General features: G+C 40.9%; 1 protein-coding gene across 1 annotated transcript; it reads left to right on the forward strand.

The window, feature by feature from the left end:
• The first annotated feature begins 546 nt into the window (after positions 1-546).
• LOC126152747 (Down syndrome cell adhesion molecule-like protein Dscam2) lies at positions 547-26,691 on the forward strand. Its single transcript, XM_049916026.1, has 7 exons — positions 547-698; positions 7,863-8,017; positions 16,282-16,299; positions 18,534-18,632; positions 23,437-23,628; positions 23,921-23,996; positions 26,583-26,691. The coding sequence occupies exons 1-7, from the start codon at positions 547-549 to the stop codon at positions 26,689-26,691; spliced, it is 801 nt and encodes a 266-aa protein (XP_049771983.1).
• The last annotated feature ends 999 nt before the right edge of the window (positions 26,692-27,690 follow it).

Below are 27,690 nucleotides of genomic sequence, written 5' to 3' on the forward strand. Positions count from 1 at the left end.
GATGCCCGCACGGTTGGCCGTGCGGTCTGACGCACGGCTTTCCGGGCGGGAAGGAGCGCCTGGTGCCCGGCACGAATCCGCCCGGCGGATTTGTGTCGAGGTCCGGTGAGCCGGCCAGTCTGTGGATGTTTTTAGGCGGTTTTCCATCTGCCTCGGCAAATGCGGGCTTGTTCCTCTTATACCGCCTCAGCTACACTATGTCAGTGATTGCTGCGCAAGCAAGTTCTCCATGTACGCGTACAGCACCATTACTCTACCACGCAAACATAGGGGTTACACTCGTCTGGTGTGAGACGTTCCCTGGGGGGGTCCACCGGGGGCCGATCCGCACAATAACCCTGGGTTCGGTGTTGGGCGGCGGAGAGGTGGACTGCGGTAGTCGTCGTGGGGTTGCGGACCACTGCGGCTGCGGACCACTGCGGAGCCTTTCCATCGTTTCTAGGTCCCCGGTTAACATGAGATAACATAACAACCTAGTGCCGAGATGTGATGTTACTATTGGTATCAGTTTGTGGTTAACAGCACTGTGACTAGCCTTTCCTCTCGATGTTCACTGTGTTGCGTGGCTGCTGTATTACGCAGGTGCCGGCGCGTGTCGCGTCCTTTGGTGGGGTGGTGCACGCGGCGCGCGGCTCCCGCCTCAGCCTGCCGTGCCTCACCGTCGGCAGACCTCGGCCCGCCATCGTCTGGACACACGGGTAAGACCGCTGGCACTCACTGACGAACGGTTGCCTAGATACTGTAACACTGGTGGCATATCTATTTCTGTAACTCGGCAGAACAAAGTACTAGTACTCAGTTTAGTGACGTACAGTCTGATCACGTAATACCATACTGGATACCCGACCACGGTAACAGGCCGCTTCCGGGATTCGGAGTGGCCTGGCGGCTCCGGGTCGAATTCAACCGGCGGATTAATAGGGGCCGGCATACCGCACAGCCTGGATACAGCCTTTAGGCGGTTACCCACACTGAACTAGGTAAATACTGGACTGGTTCCCATGACCCGCGTAAGGTACACTACTGGCCATTAAAATTGCTACTCCACGAAGATGACGTGCTACAGACGCGAAATTTAACCGTCTGGACACACGGGTAAGACCGCTGGCACTCACTGACGACCAGTTGCCTAGATACTGTAACACTGCTGGCATATCTGTTTCTGTAACTGAAGGGCTCGGCAGAAAAAAAGTACTAACACTCAGTTTAGTGATGTACAGTCTGATCACGTAATACCATACTGGATACCCGACCACGGTAATAGGCCGCTTCCGGGATTCGGAGTGGCCTGGCGGCCCCGGGTCGAATTCTACCGGCGGATTAATAGGGGCCGGCATACCGCACAGCCTGGATACAGCCCTTAGGCAGTTACCCACACTGAACTAGGTAAATACTGGACTGGTTCCCATGACCCGCGTAAGGTACACTACTGGCCATTAAAATTGCTACTCCACGAAGATGACGTGTTACAGACGCGAAATTTAACCGACAGGGAGAAGATGCTGTGATATGCAAATTATTAGCTTTTCACAGCATTCCACAACGTTGGCGCCCGTGGCGATACCTGCAACGTGCTGACGTGAGGAAAGTTTCCAACCGATTTCTCATACACAAACAGCAGTTGACCGGCGTTGCCTGGTGAAACTTTGTTGTGATGCCTCGTGTAAGGAGGAAAAATGCGTACCATCACGTTTTCGACTTTGATAAAGGTCGGATTGTAGCATATCGCGATTGCGGTTTATCGTATCGTGACATTGCTGTTCACGTTGGTCGAGACCAAATGACTGTTGGCAGAATATGGAATCGGTGGGTTCAGGAGGGTAATACGAAACGCCGTGATGGATCCCAACGGCCTCGTATCACTAGCAGTCGACATGACAGGCATCTTATCCACATGGCTGTAACGGATCGTGCAGCCACGTCTCGATCCCTGAGTTAACAGATGGGGACGTTTGCAAGACACAACCATCTGCACGAACAGTTCGACGACGTTTGCAGCAGCATGGGCTATCAGCTCGGAGACCATGGCTGCCGTTACCCTTGATGTTGCATCACAGACAGGAGCGCCAGCGATGGTGTACTCAACGACGGACCTGGGTGCACGAATGGCAAAACATTTTTTGGGATGAATCCAGGTTCTGTTTACAGCATCATGATGGTCGCATCCATGTTTGCCGACATCACGGTGAACGCAAATTGGAAGCGTGTATTCGTCATCGCCATACTGGTGTGTCAACCGGCGTGATGGGGTGCCATTGGTTACTCGTCTCGGTCACCTCTTGTTCACATTGACGGCACTTTGAACCGTGGACGTTACATTTCAGATGTGTTACGACCCGTGGCTCTACCCTTCTTTTCGGTGCCAGCGAAACCCTACATTTCAGCAGGATAATGCACGATCGCATGTTTCAGGTCCTCTATCGGCCTTTCTGGATACAGAAAATGTTCGACTGCTGCCCTGGCCAGCACATTCTCCAGATCTCTCACCAACTGAAAACGTCTAGTCAATTGTGGCCGAGCAACTGGCTCGTCACAATACGCCAGTCAATACTCTTGATGAACTGTGGTATCGTATTGAAGCTGCATGGGCAGGTGTACCTGTACACGCCATCCAAGCTCTGTTGGACTCAATGCCCAGGCGTATGAAGGCCGTTACTACGGCCAGAGGTGGTTGTTCTGGGTACTGATTTCTCAGGATCTATACTCCCAAATTGCATGAAAATGTAATCACGTGTCAGTTCTAGTATAATATATTTGTCCAATGAATACCCGTTTGTCATCTGCATTTCTTTTTGGTGTACCAATTTTAATGGCCAGTAGTGTATATGATACGTAAATTTTAATATCACCTGTTTGTGAAGTATGTTAGCGGCAAGAAACAATCAATGCCCTCTCTGCGCGATAACAATTGAGATACTATCGAAAACAGTGCTGCCAAAGCAGATTTACTATACACAGCCTTCCGAAATGCCTTCACAAGAGAAGACGAAGTAAATATTGCAGAATTCTAATCGAGAACAGGTGCCAACATAAGTAACGTAGAAGTAAATATTCTCGGAGTAGTGAAGCAACTCAAATCACTTAATAAAAGCAAGTCTTCTCGTTCAGACTGTCTACCAGTTAGGTTCCTTTCGGAGTATGCTGATGCATTAGCTCCATACTTGACAAACATATACAACCGTTCGCTCGACGAAAGTTTCGTCCTCAACGACTGGAAAGTTGCACAGGTCACACCAATATTCAAGAAATGTAGTAGGAGTAATCCACTAAATTACAGGCCCATATCATTAACGTCGATATGCAGCAGGATTTTAGAACATATGACGGGATTAAAGCCGAAGTGGTGTAAGTCACGTTTTAAAAAAAATTGACTTAAGTGCTGCAATACAATTTTGAAATATAGATCTGTTAAATGGAAGAATGGTGTAACTCACAGTTTAGTTCTTACCCCCATAGATGGCGTTAGCAGTTTCACTTGTGAATGAAACGACCGCTTTGTTTACAGGCATTGCGGTGCAAGTCTGGCTTAAGCCATTATACCTCTAAGTGCTTCTAAGGCGTGCTTTCGTACTGTGTAGTTTACGTGTTTTGGTGAAGATGGTTCCTCAATTTGATGAAGACACAAGTAGTGAACCCAGTATATTGCAAAATGCAGGATCTAGTGATGATTATGATCCTTCAGAGAATGAAATGTTTGGTCCTTCAGGTAAGTTTAACTTACGTAGTCTATCATTTGGCCAGTTACGTTAGTAACACATTATCATGCCTTTGAAGTTTAACAATGACTGGCCTATAAACGTAATTTCACTGAAAGTAATAGCAAACGTGGTGCGCGAGCTAAACGATGTACCATAATTTCTGCAAAAGAATTCGTAAAAATAATAACTGTCTTGATATACAACCTCAAAACGTCGTACCATAACATTCGAAAAATAATTATGCGTGTTTGTTTGGTTGCAGAGGAAGAAGTGGAAATAACACAACATGAATTACTAAATCGAAGTAGAAAGTGGACAAAAAGGGGGATTACGAAGCAGGAAAGAAAGAAAAAGAGAAATTTGGATCAGGCATATGAAACTAAGGAAGGGAGAAAGGTTCCTGAAACGACGTTCTCAAACATAAATTGTAACAGCTGATTAAAATGTATAGATCAGATATCAGAAGTGGCACGCAGAAGTTTATTCGAAACATTTTGGACTTTAGGTTCTTTGTCCTGTCAGAACTGAACGAGGAAGTGGGATACCCGTGAACAAAATCTCTGATGAAAGAATGGATATTGTCCGGAAGCATATTTCATCATTCCCCTCATACCAGTCTCATTATACAAGAGCTCAAAATCCAAACAGAAAATATTTATCCCCTGGCCTTAATATACGTCTTGTGTGTAACTTATACAGAGAATACTGCAAAGAGAAAAAATCTTACCTGTTAAAGAGCCCATTTATCGCAGATGTTTCAGTCATGATTTCAACTTGCACTTTCATGCTCCACGTAAAGATACCTGTGTGAAGTGTGACAAGTACAAAATACAGATGTCCACCTTAGAAGATGCAACAAAAAGAAATAACGTGGAAGTACAACACGAACTTCATCTTCGAAAGGCCGAGGCTGGTAGAACATCCATGAAATTAGATAAAGAAAAGTCACAGAAAGACAAATTGTATTATGCCTTCACTTTTGACTTGCAGAAAGCTCTACTATTCCCCAAACTAACCACTTCTGTGGCCTATTATAAAAGAAACATGTACTTATACAATCTTGGCTGTCGTGAGCTGTCAACTGATATTGGTTTAATGTACACATGGGATGAGACAATGGCCTCACGTGGGTCACAAGAAATAGGTTCTTGTGTTACAAAACATATTACTACAAGAGCTTCAGCTTCAAAACATGTTGTCATGTATAGTGACACTTGTACAGGACAAAATAGGAATTTGACATTTGCATTGTGTCTCATGAAATTGCTTCACACCAGTGTTAACATCGACATTATGGACCATAAATTTATGGTTAGTGGCCACTCCTATCTCCCTAATGATTCAGATTTTGGATCTACAGAATCCTATGCAAGAGGTAAAACAGTTTGTGACAAGTACAAAATACAGATGTCCACCTTAGAAGATGCAACAAAAAGAAATAACGTGGAAGTACAACACGAACTTCATCTTCGAAAGGCCGAGGCTGGTAGAACATCCATGAAATTAGATAAAGAAAAGTCACAGAAAGACAAATTGTATTATGCCTTCACTTTTGACTTGCAGAAAGCTCTACTATTCCCCAAACTAACCACTTCTGTGGCCTATTATAAAAGAAACATGTACTTATACAATCTTGGCTGTCGTGAGCTGTCAACTGATATTGGTTTAATGTACACATGGGATGAGACAATGGCCTCACGTGGGTCACAAGAAATAGGTTCTTGTGTTACAAAACATATTACTACAAGAGCTTCAGCTTCAAAACATGTTGTCATGTATAGTGACACTTGTACAGGACAAAATAGGAATTTGACATTTGCATTGTGTCTCATGAAATTGCTTCACACCAGTGTTAACATCGACATTATGGACCATAAATTTATGGTTAGTGGCCACTCCTATCTCCCTAATGATTCAGATTTTGGATCTACAGAATCCTATGCAAGAGGTAAAACAGTTTGTGTTCCTGCTGATGGGTGCCCCATAATCGCAAAATCAAGAAGAAAGAAAGCTTTTATTGTTACGCAAATGTCACGTGAAGACTTCAAGTCTATGAAGAATCTTGAACAAGCTATTACAAGGAGAAAACAAAATGTCGCTAAAAAACCAGTGTCGTGGCTTAATATGCAGTGGATTCGTTTACTGAAGAACGAAGCTTTTATGCTCTATTAAAAGGTGACTCTTAATGAGGATTTTCCATTCTCCGCTCTATGTCTAAAGCCAGCCAAACCAGGAAGGCCAGTTTCACTTGAAAGTATTGCTATGGAAAAACTGTACCACGGACCAAGACCTGTAACCAAGGAAAAGAAAAGGGACATGCTAGATCTTCTACCATACATTCCACCCATCAACCATGCTTACTTCCAGGGACTTACAACAGCTGAAGCAACAGTAGATGATGCAGGCCTGCTGGATGTTGTTGATACTGAACGTGACTGAACAATGTCATAGCTAAGAAAGGATATTTCGTTGTACTGCTCTTAGTTATTTCTGAAATATATCATTTGTCATTAAAATACCTTTCGGATTTATTTAAATTTACTGCAAATACAAGATTGGTTAAAGACAAAATGGGGTAAGTCATTTGGGCGCTTCAAAAGACACATAACTTTGTATTAAACCGTTTTCAATTATGAACACATTGAAACAATGACACCTTCCTGTGATGTAAAAGACAAAAAAGTGGTATTGATTTCTTGTGGAATTTATTATAATTCTTCACACAAAACCTTCTGTTTCTGAAAATGCATGAAACATGACTTACACCACTTTGGCTTTAACCCCCTCATATATTGTTTTCGAACATTATGGATTACCTCGAAGGAATCGGTCTATTGACAAACAGTCAACATGGGTTTAGAAAACATCGCTCCTGTGAAAGACAACTAGCTCTTTATTCACATGAAGTGCTGAGTGCTCTTGACAAGGGATTTCAGATCGATTCCGTATTCCTGCATTTCCGGAAGGCTTTTGACACTGTACCACACAAGCGGCTCGTAGTGAAATTGCGTGCTTATGGAATATCATCTCAGTTATGTGACTGGATTTGCGATTTACTGTCAAAGCGCCCACAGTTCGTAGTAATTGACGAAAAGTCATCGAGGAAAACAGAAGTGATTTCAGGCGTTCCCCAAGGTAGTGTTACAGGCCCCTTTGCTGTTCCTTATCTATGTAAACGATTTAGGAGACAATCTGAGCAGCCGTCTTCGGTTGTTTGCAGATGACGCTGTCGTTTATCGACTAATAAAGTCATCAGAAGATCGAAACAAAATGCAAAATGATTTAGAAAAAATACCTGAATAGTGCGAAAAGTGGCAGTTGAGCATAAATAACGAAATGTGTGAGGCCATCCACATGATTGCTAAAAGGAATCCGCTAAACTTCGGTTACGCGATAAATCAGTCAAATCTAAAGGCCTTATATTCAGCTATATACCTAGGAATTACAATTACGAACATGTTAAACTGGAAGGAACAGATATGTTGTGGGGAAGGCTAACGAAAGCCTGCGTTTTATTGGCAGGACACTTACAAAATTTAACAGACCTACTAAGGAGACTGCCTACACTATGCTTGTCCGCCCTCTTTTAGAATACTGCTGCGCGGTGTGGAATCCTTACCAGGTAGGACTAACGGAGTACATCTAAAAAGTTCAAAGAAGAGCAGGACGACTTGTATTATCGCGAAATATGGCAGAGAGTGTCACAGAAGTGATACAGGATTTGGGCTGGAAATCGTTAAAAGAAAGGCATTTTTCGTTGCGACGGAATCTTCTCACGAAATACCAATCACCAACTTTCTCCTCCGAATGCGAAAATATTTTGTTGACACCGACTTACGTAGGGCGGAACTATCACCACGATAAAATAAGGGAAATCAGAGCTCGTACGGAAAGATATAGGTGTTCATTCCTTCCGCGCGTTATACGAGATTGGAATAATACATAATTGTGAAGGTGGTTCGATGAACCCTCTGCCAGGCACTTAAATGCGATTTGTAGAGTATCCATGTAGATGTAGATGTAGATGTACTGTGGCAAAATAGACGCAACCTTGCAAAATTTCCGATTGTTGCTTTAATTTTGGACACCAGTGCATTTGTGCATGAGTTCAGCTCTTAAAAGACGAGAAGATGGGGAGGATACGCTGCTGTGTGTTCCCTGCAGGGAGCGGCCGGTGCAGGCGTCGCAGCGGCTCCACGTGGACGACGAGTGGACGCTGCGCATAGAGGGGGCGCAGCCGGCGGACGCCGGCAACTACTCGTGCCGCGCCGAGAACCGCCTGGGCAGCGACTCGCTGCTCTACACGGTCACCGTCCACGGTACGTGGCACGACCGCGCAGCTGGCCGTACGGCCCAAGCCGCTTGCAGTATTGGGACACTATACTCGTCACTTTCATTTTACTGTGAAGCCCGGGAGAACGACACGGCATTGCAACTTGCCGTTATCGTTACCTCTACATAAAATACACTCATGCTCATAAATTAAGGACAACTGCAGAAAGTGGTGCCACAAAACGTGGCACTACACAAAACTGGGACTAATAGCATAGGCAGGCAGGGAACACACACGACACAGATCTGTAAGTCCACGGTAGTGGTGATAAGTTGAGAAAACCGTCCCGAAACACATGTGCTACAAAATGCCACTGTTTCCTGCGCATGTACCCAACCACCAATATGGGATATGATCACCATGCACACGTACACAGGCCGCGCAACGGGTTGGCATATTCTGGATCAGGTGGTCGTAAACTGCTGGGGAATAGCCTCCAGTTCTTGCACCAGTGCCTGTCGGAGCTCCTGAAGTGACGTAGGGGTTTGAAGGCGTGCAGCGATACGTCGACCGAGAGGATCCCAGTCGTCCTCGATGGGGCTGGAAAACAAGCAGACCACTCCATTCGCCTGATATCTTCTGTTTCAAGGTACTCCATCTAACAACCCTACCACAACAATTGTTAAAAATTAATTATGATTGTAGTGTTGCTCACGCTGCTAAATATTGCATTTTCGGGCAGTAACAAAGTTATATTATGTGGCAGGTGTCATTAGAGCACAGTTCATAAAGTCATTTCTTGAAATAATGGATAAACTAGGCAGTCATCTTTTCGTGTTTCCCGCGCTGGTCTCGTTGTGAACTCATGGCTCAATCGTCGAAAATCTAGGTAGCGATGATTCCAAGCTCGGATGCAAAGAGGCCTAGGTGTTATTCAGCGATATTCAAAAGTTTTATAGATATGTTTCATAAACCATTCATGAAGATTAAACTTTTGCAAGTTAGGACAATGGTGATGTAAAAAGTAATCAGCACTCACAATTTAAGTTCGACTTATTTTTTATTATTTTTGTTGCAATATCACGTAACTCGTTCCAAAACATCACTTCACAATATAAAACATACTTGAAAATATCTTCCTCACTGTCAAAGATCACATTTCATAAACTGACTACAATTTGCGTCTTTCTAACATTACGACCAAAGCTTGACTCTCTAATAACCGCTTACGCGCACAAAAATCAGAGTTACAAGTACTTCAAAGATCATAGTGACAAAAGAAAGAATACACATAATATCATTGCAGTGTATACATATCGCTGTATCGACGTACCTCTACATCAATGAAATCAAATCTGAATGTTGTCACAGAAATATGTTAACTATTTTACAGAAACACTGTAGAATATTGGTGGTATCGAGAGGTTGAGGTGAGGTTACGTAATCCAAGTACCATTGCATCCTCCACGATGGCAGCTCGGTGGAACCGTGTGTTATCATCCGTCAGGAGGACGGTGGGACCCACAGCATCCCTGAAAAGGCGGACATACTGGTGCAAAATGATGGCCCGATACACCTGACCTGTTACAGTTCCTCTGTCGAAGACATGCAGGGGTGTACGTGCACCGATCATAATCCCACCCCATACCATCAAACCACGACCTCCATACAGGTCCCTTTCAAGGACATTAAGTGGTTGGCATCTGGTTCCTGGTTCACGACAGATGAAAACCTGGTGAGAATCACTGTTCAGACAATACCTGGACACTTCCGTGAACATAACCTGTGACCACTGTTCCAATGACCATGTACTGTGTTCTTGACACCAGGCTTTACGGACTCTCCTGTGACCAGGGGTCAGTGGAATGCACCTTGCAGGTGTCCGGGCGAGTAACCATGTCTGTTCAGTCGTCAGTAGACTGTGTGTCTGGAGACAACTGTTCCAGTGGCTGCGGTAAGGTGTTGAACAAGGCTACCTGCAGTACTCCGTGGCCGTCTCCGGGCACTGATGGTGAGATATCGGTCTTCTTGCGGTGTTGTACACTGTGGACGTTCCGTACTGTAGCGCTTTGACACGTTTCCTGTCTGCTGGAATCGTTGTCATATTCTTGAGATCACACTTTGTGGCACACGGGGGGCCCCGTGCTACGACTTGCTGTGTTTGACCAGCCTCCAGTCGTCCTAGTATTCTACCCCTCATAACGTCATCAGTATGTGTTCTTTGAGCCATTTTCAACACACACTCACCATTAGCACGTCTGGAAACGTCTGCACACTTACTCGCTGCACCGTACTCTGACATGCACCAACACACCTCTGTGTATGTGGACTGCTGCCAGCGCCACCGTGCGACGACCGCAGGTCAAATTCACCGCATGGTCATACACCAAGATGATTTAAACCCGCAAACCGCCCACCGGAGCGTTGTTTCACCATGTATCATCATTATCCTTAATTTATGAGCATGAGTGTATGTAGGGTGCATATAAATACAAGTATTCTTCTGCAGAAGTAGTAAAAGTAGTGTGTAAAATAGATAAGCCTATTAAGGTCAATGGATTCCTTACACTTACATTCTAATACATTTACTCCTTAATGGTTTCAGCTGACGATGAAAAGGCGGTTCCAGGTGATCTGTGCTCCACAGAATCACAATATAGTACTCAGAATTAATTTTCATGAGGGCTTTGTCTCCTTATCTAAGCTCAAGAATAGGAATATGTTCTCTTGTACGGCTTATTCAACAACCTCTCATCTGATATCAAGCAAGTGCTTAGCAATCCCAATCACTTCGAAGGAAAATTGAAAACCTACCTTATGAGGCAATCTTTCTGCAAACAATATCTGAATATCCACAGTAAAGAACTGAAACATTTTGTTACTTTAATTCTAGTTAGCAGTGTTCCTTGTAAATCTGTATTACATGTAGTTATGTACTGGAAACAGGAATCAGTATTTAAATACTCTGAATATCAATATAACCGAATAAATATAAAGTTACCGATAAGAGGCAAACACCAAGTATTGAGTATAGCTCCTTGGCAAGCACCTCTTTTCAGAATTGTAGATTCCTTCCTGATTTACTTAATTAAATGTACCGGGTACAGGTCTCAACAGCATTAAGTATTCATAAATAATGGTTTACACATACCACAAGGTTCTAAGATCTGATGGCACTCTTTTACATCTTGGCTCAGATCCCTATCCTTGATGGGATCGAGGGAATACGATGAATCAATGAATTAATGGTTAGCGTGTAAGTCTTGTCCTGGCCTTGTTTGTGACTTATAAACAACTAACATGATTGAGAATTATTGCCTGAAAAACACTTTAAGATTAACATTAGAGAAACTGAAACTTGCTTGCAGACTAAAACTGTATGTCGATATGGCACACAGGTTTAATCTGCCAGGATGTTTCATATCAGCGCAGACCCCATTGCAAGGCAAAAATTCATTCTGTAAATAGAGAAATTGCACTCCTTTTGCAGTTCATTAGGGCAAAGTATATCCAAATTAAGTACGTATATTTTCATCGCACAGATAGGTAGAGGTCATATCCTCTCCTCAGGGTTTCTAAAACATTACATCAACCGTATTTGGTTAGTATCATGGAAATGCGTCTCTGGGATATGGAAGGAATTGAAAAATTAGTTTTTATGAAATGATACAACTTTATTAAATATTGTGATATTACACTATTAATACACATTATATTGCAAACAAATACATCTATGTTAAGCAATTTTGTGAACGTACTCGTTATTGGAATAGAAGCTTAATTCAACATTAAATTCCCCTATGCTGCCCAGAAGACATTTACTTTTCTCTGACCCATATATTCGACACCTTGCTGTACATATCTTAAGCCCCTTTACTATTATTTCAGGTAGATTTGTGTTTTGTGTTGTATTTCGTGAAAAGAGATGACGACGAAGGCAAAAATAAATATATGAATTGTTAATAAGTAATCGTTAAAATTCCAAATTTTTTGTTATATGTCTCTGCATGATGTTACTTACACCTGATATAATTATTACGACACACTTTCCTGTTCTGAATATATTATACTTGTACATGGATGTTATCGCCTCCCTCTACAAAAGAAAATGAGTCTCAGCTCTTTACTGAATGAAGAGAAGCGGAGGAAACTAATTTATTCTGCCCTTCCGTCAGGAGTTACTCACCCCACCAAATTCGAAAAGTAACTTACTAGGCGATGTCGTAAAAGTGTCATACCAGGCGGAAGCCATTGAGTCCCTCTTGCCTGAAAAATTCGTCTGCGTTGCGGTGCTTACATTTCTTCAGTAAAGATAAAACTGCTCGTACTTTGCCCTACGACGAATGCATGTAATTAGTAAAAGAGGACGGGAGAGAGGCTAACTACTTGTCTTTCGCTATTGTTTGTATTGTTCTTTGAAGTTCATCAGAAACTGGAAATTAGTATCTCATAAAATGAGTCATGCAGACAACGGGCGAACGCATTTCAATGTGGTTATGAGACCTACAGTTGTTTAATGTTACAGGGAAATAGTTATTATGCCCGCCACTAGGCAGAACGGCATGGTGAGCCATAAAGTACAACGTAGCGCTGGTGTTCGTTGACGGAGACTGTACCGTGCGGATACACCCACAACGTTTTCCATACCGTACTGATTACATTTACCCATCAGGATGATATTACCTTTCAGCATGGAAGGAATCGGTCTGCCGGTGTTCCCCTTGTGAATAAACATACGTAACGTATTTGCAGTTTACAGTGCGAGTCAGAATTGATGAATGTGGCTAGAACATTTGAGTTGTCATTTTTCATTTACTTTATTGTAGTTTACAGGAATACATAACGCTATCTCTTATTCCTGAGTAATGCACAGGTAACCTGTTTTCCGTTTTCCTGTAATTGCCTGTCCTCGACAATCACACAGAGTTCCTTACATTGAAACTGAACTTATTCACCGATTCTACAGACATTGCACCTTGCTGACTAGTGCACAAGAGAAATTATTATTAAGACAGTGCGTTTGTTTCCCACATTTACAGTGAACGGAGATCACGGCCATCAGCTGCGGCGGGACATTAAGCGCAATCAGCGTCGACGAGCGCGAATGTGTACAGGACAGGGATTCGAACCAGGGACCTCCTGCTTATTAGGCAGGGACGCCAATCACTACGCCAACCAGGACACATCGGTAGCGCAACTGCACGGACTATATCGGTACGCCTCAAGGCCGATCCACGCTGCCATCGAGCGACAACTATCCGCCATCCCTGTCAATTATACCCCTGTTCGCTACTTAGAGGTTCCAACAGGAGGTCGGACGTATTTGTACATTTCCAAGGAAGAAAGTGGATCGGCCGTGGGGCATATAGATATTGTCCGTGCAGTGACGATAACGCTGTGTTCCGGATGGTGCAGTGATTACCGCATTTACCTAATAAGCAGGAGATACCTGGTTCGAATCCCCGTATGGTACACATTTTCGCTTGTCGCCGCTGATTCCGCTTAATGTCCCGCCGCAGTGACCCCACTTAGATTTACATAAAATACTTCACAGTTGCTGCATCTGCTTGGTATCTGTCCTTTCGAAGGAACAGACACCGTACATTAAGAAAAATAGTTTTCCAAATTATAGCTACTTTCATCTTCAGCTGAGAGGCAAAAAGTCTTAATCTTATACAACACGGAGTTGTGGAAAGAAAACACCTATGTTCAAGGTTGATATCCTACTTTATTCTCATTATGAAACCGGATGATGCTCGTGAAAGAACACTGCCACCACATCGAAAACTAGATTTGCTCGGCATAGTACTGGAGAGGTTGAGTATATGGTCCACATGCGGGAATAAGCTAATGTACTTTTCATATATTGTTCACATTTCATTAGCAGGTGAGATTATCTTTGCACATTTCCCGCAGCCTGCCTCAACATAGTACAGTAACACTGAAAAAGTTTGTACATTTAGGTTTCTTGAAGATAATATATTCGCGTTCACGTGAAGCATGTGGAAGTTTGCCACATTTCTTCTTCGGGAATGAACTAACGTATCCATACAGTCCTTGAACAACCTTAATAACCGTAGAATGCGAGGCACCCGCAGCGCTTATTGGTCCCAGTTGGACAGTCACCTACACCTCTAAGAGTTGTCGTCACATACTACTACGTTCTTATAAGGTAGGTCGCACCGAAAGAACGAAGCGTTAACTTCTTGTATTGTGGCCAGTAGTGAGCTAGATAACTGCCGTAATTATTCTTAAATCAAATTTATTCCTACTCAATAATTTATTCCTATTCAATACATTATGACGCTTCCGAGTTGACTCCCTCTCTTCCTTAACATTTCAACTTTGGTGTCCTAAGATACTGGTTTAATGCCTAGAGAAATGACTGCATGAATCAAAATTATAGTTTTTCAGCAACTGGTTACTGTCTCTAAACTTTCTACGTAACGTAGAATTTCTAATAATATTGTTGTAGAGGAACAAAACCTGCTTCAGTAAATTACAATACGCCATGTTCCAATCTGGTCGGTTCTGTCTTGTTGGAGATTTTCAAAAGAATTCTGGACTGCACAGTAACTGTGCTATAAAATTTGCGTGGCACTGAAATAACCTACACTAGTTTTTAATAGCTTCTGATGTCTACCTCGCGGGACTGAAAGCGAAAGCAATTTTCCAATCTCTACACATCCAAAAACATTATGCTAATTTGAAAGTGCCGTGCATAAGAATAATAGGTTATCTGCATTACAAATTAGTACCTCCTTCCTACCACTTAGGCTATTAGTTTCTCTTCAGCTGAAGTGTTCATTCTCTTGACGTCACTGTTTCATCTCTTCACAGTTAGACACGTTAGGCCAGTAGCCAGCATTCATGCATCATTTTATTAAAACTGCTTTTTTCTATTCTCTATTGGCATTTGCAGACTGCTAATTCACAGTTCTGTCACTTAAAAGACAAATTAGTAACCTTCTAACCCTTCACATCTCCCCTCAATTTTCATTCATAACATTAAATCCATTAAATACCATTTTCTCATTGTTAGTACTTTCACTAATTGTAGTATTTGTTTCTCTTCAGTATATTTCGAAGTTCTTTCTTTTGTAGCTTCTACATTATTTTACAGCTTTCTGCGTACTGTAACAAACAGATTTATGATAAACATATATCACACTTTCATTCTAGATATTGGAAAGTATCTGAAACAAAACATTTTTATGTGTATGTTTTGACTGCACCTTGTGATATCTCTAACTCAAGCTAAAACCATTCTACGGTAACGGTGTTGTCTCTTAAATGAATGAAATGTCATAACAATGCACCATTTTACTATTCATATTGTTGTTGTGCTGAATCATTTTCATCCTATTGGATTTACAGGTTTTAATAAATGTTGTTGAAGAAATACTCCTGCAAAACCATTCAACAGTTCAATATATGTGTTTCATGTGCAGCTGAATAAGAATGCTTCGTAGAATTGATATACTAAAAGCTAACTCATTTTCAGGTTCTGTTATTCTCAGATAATTCCTATTAAAGGGACTTAACCACCCTTACTTTCCATAATCTAAGTGGACGATTTACCTTCTTCCATTTTGTCATTTCGTATCATTTGCGATCTATTTTCAGCGAGATCTTATGAACTATAATGAGAAAGTGGTTCAACCACTTCTTAATCTGAATTCCAATTCTTAATCTGAATGGCAACTGAATTACAATTCCTTTAAATAAACTAGTAAACTTTGGTTAATTTCAGCTGCAAGCTCACATAAATGCCTACCAATAAATTTATCGTTAACACTTAGTGCTTCATTTTGGCATAAAATCCCTCCCGCATTCCTTTGCTGCAGTCTTTGGATAATTATGCAGTTCTTTATTTTCTAAATTGTTCCTTCATTCATCTCAGTCTCGATGTTTGCTTGGGTACTTCCATCTATATATTTTCGTTTTTAACTTTACCAGTGGCCTGCAAAGACGTTACCAATTGGTAACACAGTTATTGATTTTTCAGTACATCCTCACTAGCTCAAGTATACAGTAAATTAAATTTTTGGATAGTAGTCCATATTCCAGTTTATGCTGGTTTTACAAAATACTCATTTTATGCTGGAATATAAAAAAAATTAATTGCTTATATTTATCTCATTCACTCATTTATACGTCCATTTCATCGTCTGCTCAAGCATATGTCGTGGTACTGGTATTAGTTTTCGATAGTGCATATAATTACTGTTCGGCGTTCAAGAAACATGTAAAAATACGTAACTAAACGTTTTTATGAGAAACTTCTGTTTCTTTTCTTGCTTGCAACAGAGGTCAGGAACAAGGACAGTAAGTATACAGAGTTTTATGAAGGCGTGTCATCATATGTTTCCCTTATAGCTGTGTTTTTACACTATAGTCGCTTGTAAGAAATAGAGAACTAATTGGCTTCTGTAGTAGAAGAACGTCCGCATGCTGCATATTGGTAGAATTGTTGCAAATCGTTATACTACGGGAACCTGAGCTAAAGGGACAGCTTGCAGGTGCCTATTAGCTCGTAAATAGTATTTCATAAGTGCGCCTCGCTAAGAATCACAGACCGTAATAAGTGCGGTGTATTTACGTCTCCCTCCGGGAAAGGCATCGACGGGATATATGAAAACGCGGGAGGATTACTATCGACGTAATGTTGTAACTTTGATATGATATGAAATTTAAGTGTTGCTGGAGGTTGTTCCTTCTTAGAAGAACGATCATTTGTTATACTTAAGTATCTGAGGAAAAAGTCACAAGTATAGAAGTTGTAATCTCTTTACCTTCTAAGTATTGATGTGGATATTGATCGTAAAATAATTATTTTTGAAGACACTGCTTCCGGCTTCGATCTTTCGTGTAGAAGAAGAAGGTATAGCAGTATAATAGAGCATAGCATGCATTGTAGTGTAGCCTTCTAGAATGCGTGTTCCTGGCAAAAGAACTGCCGATACACTTCCAGGGCTGCATCAATTTGTTGGCCTTAAGTAGCGAAATATTTTAATCACAAAATCTCTGTGCTTCACTATAGATTAATTGAATACAGATGCACGAACCATACGTTGCATATCCTCGAACTCGATAGTTGTGTTCTGGAACGGTAGAAAGAAGTTTTAAGCGACAACTGTCTTGTAACGTTTTTAACGTAATATCACTAATAAACGTAAATCGGGGCACAGTTCACGATTCTGAAACAACGTCAGGATAAAATATTAACTTAGTTTTGTAATATCGCTACTTCTTCAAGGTCGAAAGAGCACATAATATGTGCACCACTGACCACATTGTCCGAAAAGAATCTGTAACGTTTTGGGTAATCAGCGGGTACACAAACAAGTTTTCTGGAGTGTCGGCTACAATAGCACAAATAATGCTCCTCCCACGTCATCGCTAGAGGAATTCCATCAGTGATTCACTGATCAAGCAGACCGCTCAAAAAGAAAATCACGGCCGGTATATCTACGTAACATCCTCTGAAACTAATTGGAAGCGATGAGATAAGTAAGAAGGCCTTTTGAAACTTACAGCTACACTCTCAAGTCTTAAAACAATTTCAGGAGAGAGAAAGAAACAAAGAGACAGACTATAATTCCACCCATCATCCACGAGTCATCTACACTTGTATTTCATGAATAAAAACAGTCTACAAAAATGAGAAAGTCTCAAAATTTGAAAAGGTTCATCTTCTGAATCTTTTCAGTCACGTCTTTTTTCCAATTGTTAATAATACCGTACTGTATATTTCAAGTAAATCTGCAACTTACACCATATACCAGCGACAACACTATCCTCTTTACTGTACATTCTTCTGAACTTCACACTGCTTGTGAGTTTCGTTTAAGCTTAGGCGGCAACACGGCTTTAGAAAAATTGGACACGGCTGCCTGTGATTGTTTTCACCGTAAGGATTCGCAGAGCTAGATTCTAAAGGCATTCCATACATGGAAACATGTTTCATTAGACTTTTACTTTGCGTAGCTGTTGTCATTTGGCTTTCGATGTATCAGTTTTCATTACCTTTCCTTGAAAATACGTCCACTTTTTCTGCTATAGACATCAATGTTTCCGCTTTTAAAATCAGATTCACGTAATTGTTATTTCTATCTTAAGTCAGAAAGTGAAAGATATCTGATACCAGGTCCTTACAAAAAGCCTGAGTTGAATAGTTACGAGTATTAGAGGGAGATCTTCATGATAACTGCAGTTGTACGAACCTCCACACATGTCATGTACATTTTTATTTGCTATTCATTCATGCTTTGCCACCCCCACCCGTCATATTCTCCGTGTACGCCGAATGTATCTTGCTTTGCCATAGGCTGTAAGTTACGTCACTATCTGTTCTAATATTTCAACTAATTTCTGTTTTCGCTTTTAATAATTGTTGTAGAATATACGACCATCTGCTTACGTCATAGTAGTTTTCTAGTGTGTACAGTAACACAGTTTTACACAAACGCAGCTAAGATTTGTATTCCTAGCTTTCGTATGTACTTAACTTGTAATTTGTGTAATTCACCTCTTTTTTAAGCTGTATCTCTCTGTAACAGTTCCCAGCACACCTGAAGATTTTCACGTGTCCTCCACGACTATATCTTCCATAACTCTTGCTTGGAGGCTACCAGAAGGGGGCAAGAAGCTCGCAGCAAGTAAGCAATATTTGTATTTTCCTCCAATCCTTTAAAATTACATCTGAAAGTACTAAATGCGGCGAACATTATTATTCTGTTATATTTATATTTTCCTTCATTATCAATCTGTTAATGGTAATGAATTATTTTTGTACAAAAAAACTATTCCATAAAGTGCTTAATATTTCTAAGAGAACTCCGTTGTCAAAAGGAAGGAAACGCAATGTTGTACAAAGCTGTTCAAAAGTACCCTCGGGGTGTGAGAAGATGACAGTGCAAAAGCTAGGAGACATATTAAGAGTGTACATTCATCAGTGGGTAGGGCACCTCTCCAATTTTGAAACTCACATTGCTGCTGGTCATGCGGCAGACGATAAGAAGTGCATACAATTCATTGTAGCCACCGACAGTAATTGCCTGTGATGGCGCTACAGTAGCCAACTTTGTAAAGCAATTCATTGGGATGCCGGTCTGCAGGGCGAATGAATTCGATGTGACAAGAGGCCGCGGATGCTTTGTCTGCATGTTCTGCCCCGCCTGCCCCATAGTGCAAATGCGCTACTGTGTGTGTTACAAGAGGAGACTCGGTGAGATGGTCTGTCGTGTGATAGGTGGTATTTTTCTGTATACCTCGTTATCTTTTACGCAGTTGTCCTTGGAGATACTTGTGAATAAACCTATATACTCTCTGTATTTAAAAATACAATAGAAGAAATAATTGATTAAATGAAAAACCTTTTTAACCTAAAGCTGTGACAATACATGTAAAATTTAAATCCAAAAATGTTGGAAGCATACAACAAAAATTTATACGTGAGTGCTTCACTAAACACTGACAATTTTAATACATTGCAAATAATATGAACTGTTGTGCTATTTTTTTTCAACGACAGCCACTCTCTACACTCCATACCGTTATCTATTGCATACACCCAACGTTCTTTGTTTTAAATTTTACAACAATTGTCGTGTCTATGAAACATTCACAGGCTCAAATTTCAGGATTATCTGCATGGGATTAGGAGTCTCAAAGGGTCTATAAGAAATTATTTCATTCTGTTTAGTCTATTTTAAGAATGTGCTACTCTAAACATTTTTATTTAAATAATTATTATATGCGGTTTAGTTTTGTGAGTGTGGAATTTTTCAACGGATTTCAAAGATTCCTCTGAGTTCACAACAGAGGCATGTGTAATTTCAGGTTTATTTCAGTTTATCTTCACCCGAGTCAACCAATACATTGCTTCCGTCTACGTATTCTCACGAAGAGGCTGTGAAGGTAAAAGCGGGAAAGAACTGAGCTCACTCTGAGTCTTACCAGCAGTTGTTTTTACTGAGAATCATTCGTGACTCGAACAGGAACAACAATGGTACACTAGTACCCTCCGCCACTCACATCAGACAAAAAAGCGAGTTAATATAGCATTGCCATCCAGTTATGAGCTACGTTGAAAGTTTCAAGTCTCTAATTAATTGAGATGTTCGTTGAGAATCAGCTGCAAAATTTGTACCAAGCAGAGAAACTTACCGAAATCAAAGTACCCTGCGCTACACATCAGACACAAAAGCAAGTTAATATTCTATTGTCATCCTGTTCTGAGCTATGCTGAAAGTTTCAAGGCTGTAGTACTTCATTAAGTTAGTTCAAAACCAGTTGCAAAATTTGTATCGAACACAAACAAGAAAGCGACTTAATAGAAACGTGTTTAAGTGAGATTCAATTGGAGTTATATTCAATTGGAGCTGATACAAGTACCTGCAAGTAACAGGTTGGCTATACTTTCACATATGAGATACAAAAAGCTCAGCCAAAAGAGTAGCAAGTAGTCCATCTCAGTTCCAGCATGCTGAACAGTGTCATATCTTAAATATCGTAAAATATATTTAGCAAAGAGTTTGGACAGTACAGGAGGTGATTACATGTTTCATCAAAACTGGGAAGAGAGCTACGAATCAGAATAGTGAAGATCTGGACCCTCAGGAAACAATACGTTTACGAAATTTCTACATTGTTTTCTTGAGATACATTAGGTACAGAGTGGAAACAGGAGACAGAATTACTTTGCTCACACCACATACAATGACATACAGTTAAAAACTCTTGGCGTGTTCCCGTAGTTAATCCAGTTTTAAAAAAAAAAAAAAGAATATCCATACCATTGAGAGAATACAGAATACGATTTGTAATCCATATCGCATTAATTTGTGATGGCACAAAACCAAACGGATGATGATGCCATTCTGAAGCTGAGTTCCCTTGCTTCTTATTCGCAGGGAAATGAAGGAAATATAAAATTCTCTTCAATCAGTCTGTATCAGAAATAGCAGGCTAGTAAAATCAAAAGAGAATAGTTTCCTTTAAAGTGGTATCCACAGCCACATCAGACTATGTTGCTGTGTTACTTTTCGAAGTAGTGCTATGAGCACATGCGCAGTTAAGATTGTGATAGCCGATATTACAACCGAAATTAAAAAAGATTATCGTTCTTATCTGTTAGAGAACCTCGACATTCGAGACGTAGATAGTTTACAGATTGTAGAAGTATAACTACCACAGTTAGGTAATTTCACGAAGCAACAACATGAAGCAGCAGTCATACGTCTTTCCATAAGTTTCTTGAAATAAAAGTTTTCACCCATCACACATTTCGTAGTCCGTCCATTTAGCCTTTCATTTTAAAACTCTTCTCGGTGTAATTGCTGCATTACTATTCTATGATACAGTTAACAAAGTGCATTTCATTGAACTTTGTGGGTATATTAGCAGTTCATATGTTTCACCTTCTTCCACAGTGAAAGTTCTTTGTCACACTCAGTTTGGCTGGAGAAGATGAAGTTTAAAGGAAGTTATGACGTGGATCAAGTAGTGATCATTCACATAAGCTGTTACGAGACGAAACATCAGGTTTCATTACATCAGGAAAGTTTAGTTCCTAAATGATAATTATGGAAAAATAATGTAATTATTGTACTTCAGTACAGAAGAAACGAACAAAAGATAAAAAATGGTAGTGTCGTAATGGCCTATCTGTATTATGCAAGATGTTCGCTAATCACAAATTTCATACAAAAAAAGTTGGAGTATTATCAGAGAAAGGAAGAAGGAGAGTTCAGAACCGCATATAGCAAAATGTGAGCCATGGTTACCTTCTTTTCTGAGAAGGATTTTAACTCATATTGAACAAAATCTGTACTTGATCTCTCGACTATCTCTCATACTGTGCTATTATAATGGGTCGTGAATATGTACTTTCTATTAATTCCTTCTATCAGCAGAGTGAGAAGTTCAGAAGTGGAAGAGAAATCAGGTAACGATGTTAGGTATCAACATCATTAAAGGAAGTTTTCAGATCTGCAAACTGGGAATGGAAGATAAAATACAAAATAATGGGAGATGTACGCACCACATACATATTTGTGATGACACACTACTTGCCTCTGATGCATGAAAACTTCAGCTACAAATCTAGGAACCGAACAGAGTACTTTTGAATATAAGGACATAAAACCAATCGTAATAGTAAGAAAATAATCCATACCTATTGTATTGAAAAGAAAATAGCACAAATTAATAATGAAGTTGTGCAACTTGTTGTAAAAGGTTTTGTTTCTTCAGCAGCTTTATACAACTATTAGATGGGGACCAAAAAGAAGTAAAGAGCAAATATGCTCTGCATAAATTTTTGTAACGTAAGAAAAGTTTTCAGAACCAAGCATACAATGTGTATGATATGGAAGGTTTAAAATATGTATTTCTTTCCATCTGTTAAGAAAGCCATTGAAGTTTTGAGAGATATACTGTCAAAAGCTTAGCTTTGGAAATTTACATTTTGTTAATTCCTAGGAGAGGAAGTATGACAAATAAGTGGCTCAGGATACAAATTTGACCTGAAGACGCAGTTACAATTGTAATGAAAAGGAAATGGAATTGGCTGACGCATGTAACAAAAGTTATACTGCTTTCTTAGATGTCTGAAACAGTCAAGTCCACGTTATAATAAGAGGGTGTGTTTGTGTGCACAATGATCTATTGAATCCAACACCTATTATTCTACACAGGACTGAAATGGTCATCAGCATTGAAAACCCAGTTCTAACAGAAAACAACACGCAAATAAGAGAGTTAAACAATACTCCTCCGCACTGTACAATTTGCTGTTATGACGGCAGAGGAAGTGAAAGAGTTAAAAACATACTGCCGAAACCTTTTTTTTTTGTAGTAGTCTCATTTTGTTCGTTTTCGTTCGTTGTATCTGCTCGGTGCGGACGTCGCAAGACACCCGTTTCAGTTCGTAGTTGATCCATTATTTCAGTTGGGATCGAACCAGGCACCTTTAGATCTTCAGTCTAACGCTCTCCCAACTGAGCTTTCAGTTCGTAGTTGATCCATTATTTCAGTTGGGATCGAACCAGGCACCTTTAGATCTTCAGTCTAACGCTCTCCCAACTGAGCTATTTAACACAGTGTTAGCTATCAGTTGCTAGCAGATACTATGGGTGAATGTTTTTTTTATGTATACCGATCTGAAAGTAGTACCCATTTGATAATTACAACAAGACGAAACAGCACATCTTAGAACCTGTATATTCTGAAGACTTTTATCCCTTTCCGTATTCTGTGTGTTTCTGTTTTATATTTCAACAAGTCCCGCGTATCTTTAACTGTTTAGTCTTTTCCTTCACTATATTACCAACTACCGTTTTTAATGATAGGCGAATGCATTATAGCAGATTGTAACTAGCTGTAAAACAATTTCAGTTGACTCTTCATGATTTACTAGTGTCACCATTATTCCGCCATAGCGTGATGGTAACATTTAAGTTACAGACTACTGCCTGCATTACAAAAGAGAGTTCGGCGAGTGGGAGAAGATAAAGATTCCTGGAACGGAGACGAGCTTCACGCTGGGGGGCCTGCAGTGCGGCGCCAAGTACCTGCTCTACCTGCAGGCAGAGGGCCGCCGCGGCGACAGCCACCCCACAGACACCATAGTGGCGCGCACCCAGGGCGCAGGTAAGCCACCACACAGACACCATAGGAGTCTACACCCACGGGGCAGGTAAGCCACCCCACAGACACAATAGGAATCTACACCTGGGGTGCAGGTAGGCCACCCCACAAACACCATAGGAGTCTACACCCAGGGTGCAGGTAAGGCACCCCACAGACACCATAGGAGTCTACACCCAGGGTGCAGGTAGGCCACCCCATAGGCACCATAGGAGTCTGCACACAGGGTGCAGGTAGGCTATCCCACAGACACCATAGGAGTCTGCTCCCAGTGTGCAGGTAATCCACCCCACAGGCACCATAGGAGTCTACACCAAGGGTGCAGGTGGGCCACCCCACAGACACCATAGGAGTCTGCACCCAGGGTGCAGGTAAGCCACCCCACAGACACCATAGGACACTACACCCTGGGTGCAGGTGGGCCACCCCACAGACACCATAGGAGTCTACACCCAGGGTGCAGGTAAGCCACCCCACAGACACAATAGGAATCTACACCTGGGGTGCAGGTAGGCCACCCCACAAACACCATAGGAGTCTACACCCAGGGTGCAGGTAAGCCACCCCACAGACACCATAGGAGTCTACACCCAGGGTGCAGGTAGGCTACCCCACAGAAACCATTGTGATGCACACCCAAGGCGCAGGCAAGCCTTGTGTATTACCTCAGTCTGTCTGGTGTGTGAGAAATTAGGCTGGTGCTTGGTATATTCTACGAAGACAGTGGCAGAGAATCTTTCACATCTTCTGTCTATGTCCAGTGCCAAATAATCCGGCTGTTGTCTACCCTACTACCAGCAACACTGAAGTGAGCACCACAATGGGTCACTGTTTCTACCTCTGACACTCGCTAGAAAAATGTATATAATCAGAAATCTGTCACTGTCACTTGTTAACTTCATAGTTGTAGTGTTTGCTTCATCCCATCCCTTAGAGTAGCTAAGTACATTCGCAATACCTAAACTAATGTGAAAATCGATGCTAAAAGTTTCACCAGCAGCGCATTGTGAACGCTACAGAGAGCTGCGGCAAAATGAAACTGTTGGGTATAATGTCATGTGGTGCACTTTCCCTTCACTGTAAGCTCAGCTACCACTCACATTCTTGTGTGCAGCCCAGAAAATCAACCATAAGGAAAAAAATATTCAGAAAAACCAAATTAAAACACTTTACCAGAGTCGTAAAACAATCTATTTACGTAAAAAATGTTTTCTTACTAATCTGCCTTGTGCAAAACACTTTTTCTTTTTATTCATCCAGACACGTTTCGTCATCTATATGTCATCTTATGCGAGTCACATTTATTCCTTTAAAGTACAATAGAAAATTACTAATCATATATTTATATGCCAAAGCAATGTAAAGTAATCATATAAGTATATGCCAAAGCAATGTAACATCTGCATTTCGTTTGGTTTATGTCGATTGCTCACCTGGAAGTTACATTGCCAGTAAAAATGCATTTTTACAGTGGGGTTTTCTTGCCCTTTTTTCCTCGTTTTGGCAGCATGTCATGTGCAAGACAGTCATAAAGAAAATTTCTACATTTTTGATGTACTTTTTTGTGGGTAGTGATCATGTATGTTAATATAGTTACATTTTCCGTCTTATTATGTATTTCTGGTGGACATCTCTTTCTACTGCTACTTAGAACACTGCTTTCATGCCGTTTTTCATTTAATTACACATTTTGCAGTGTCCTTCGCACGTATTTTCCAGAAAACGTGATTTGGGCAGATATTTAATAATATTTATACGCATGTAAGAAGTTAACAGAGAACCATTACCTTTACAGAATGGAAATACTTGAAAATCAGATTACTGGAGAAATAATGTACTCGAGATGAGCAATAGAGAGTGGTAAAATAAGATCTAATGTTTAGATCTGAAAAATATAAGCAAAATACGTGAAGTAGGGTTAAGTGTAAATTAATCTTGTTCAGAAGCATCTACAAATAAATGAGAGTAACCTATAAATTTACTGTGTTACAGAAATAAAAAAGAAGTAGAAGGGAAAGTTATATATAAGATTTGAAAATATCAGATAGGAACTATTTTCAGAATAAAATGGTAAATACTGTATGCTCTCGAGGCATAAAAAATAATAAATCGGGAACAACATGGACGGAAGAAAGGCAAAGACAAAATGGAGAGAAGGTAGAAGGTCCAAGGAACAAGTAAGAGTGAAGAAAGGATAGGAATGGAAGTTGTTAGGGAGATAAATAACAGTAATGGCAGGAATGATAATTAACAGGGCAATAATTACAATAAACACAGCACATAATAATAATAACAGAACAATCGAAGAAGCTATGGAACTACGAAATAACAAACAACTTTAACAGCCAAGAAAATCGAAGGACACGAAGTCCGGATCATACAGTAAGGGCTAAATTAAGCTTCCCATTCCAAACAGTGGCAGTTCTGCGAGCGTCTGAATCAACAAACACACTCAGAATTGTAAACTCAAGGATAAAATGGCTCTAAGCACTATGGGACTTAACATCTGAGGTCATCAGTCCCCAAAGCAAGGATACATGGAACAGTTCAGTTCTGGGAAGATCTCTACAAACAAAAACAAAAAACTGCAACACAAGTGCTGGGCGTTTCAACGACTTTGAGAAGAAATTGTCTTAGAACAGAATGCAAAAACTGGAGACAACTACTGCAACGATCAAAAAAAGAGTGAAGGAAGTCAAGAAGTGGCAACGATCAACTGTACGGCTTCCAGCTGAGATTGGGAAACAACTTGGAAAACATATTTAATAATGATTCAGCTTAACTAGCAAAATCTAAGATTACTGGCCACCACGTCCAAGCTGTTATAAGGCATTATGAACGACAGAAGCCAGGACATTGTAAAAGACGACGAGATAATAACATTATAACAATAAGGAAACAAGTGAAGAAGCAGGAGTACACAGGACCCGATCTCTTTCGACAAAATTTTTTTGCAGAACTGAAGATACCGGAAGTGCCAAGCAACCACCGGCACCAGTAGAAACACCAACAAATTCATTGAAATGTGATGGAGCGCTGAAAGACAGGACTATCTTTAAGAAATAAAGGATACGTACCAGTCAGCATCAAAGGAGACATTTTTAAGATGTCCTCATTGCGCCAACTACTGTTCATCATCGCCTAGATCGCACTGACAAGTATCTCACACAAAATAAACGTACGCAATCAAACAGAAAGAAATGCACATAACATATTACACCTACTGTGCATGGATGACGAGAAGCTGTACAGAATACTTAAAACTTAATTCCAGACTTTGACGAATGCAGTCCGAATCGTCAACAATGATATCAGCGTGAGGTTCAGCTGGGACAATTGTGCAATAATGGCAGTAAGGAAGAGCAAGATCTTAGAAAGTGAAGGCATCGAAAGTACAAATGTACTAGCCAGCAAAAAGTGCACGGACATAGCCAGATAATTTGAAAAATGAAACTGAGTTGGGTTAGTATCGTCAGATCAATCAATGCCTACGTTATACCTGCACTGCAGGCATCGTGAACCGGACCCAAGCAGCGCTGGACAGTAATAACAAGAAAACTCACGACAGTTCACGAAGCAATTCACCCTCGCAGCGACAATAGGCTGTACTTTCCCAGAAAAACATGCGATAGAGTACTCCTGCAAGTGAGAGAGAGGATGGAAGATCAGAAGCAAACATTGGCAGACTATATGAAAGATATCAAAGAATCTGTTCTCAGAGCTTCTCAACATATAGCATATCAGGAGTCAGTACTAGAAAGATGTTGCCGGCCGTTGTGCCCTAGCGATTCTAGCCGCTTCAGTTCGGAACCGCGCTGCTGTTGGGGTCGCAAGTTCTAATCTTGCCTCAAGCATGTGTATGTGTGATGTCCTTAGGTTAGTTAGGTTTAAGTAGTTCTAAGTCTAGGGGTCTGGTGACCTCAGATGTTAAGTCCCATAGTACCTAGAACCATTTTTTTTGTTGTTTTTTTTTTTGTTTTTGAAAGATGTCCTATGTTGGCCTGAAGCGCAGGCAATGGACATATCAAAGGTCTTGGCTTATCACGTAACCCTGCAGGATGGAAC

The sequence above is a fragment of the Schistocerca cancellata genome, chromosome 2, assembly GCF_023864275.1.
Source record: "Schistocerca cancellata isolate TAMUIC-IGC-003103 chromosome 2, iqSchCanc2.1, whole genome shotgun sequence".
In the NCBI taxonomy this organism is placed as follows: Eukaryota; Metazoa; Arthropoda; class Insecta; order Orthoptera; family Acrididae; genus Schistocerca; species Schistocerca cancellata.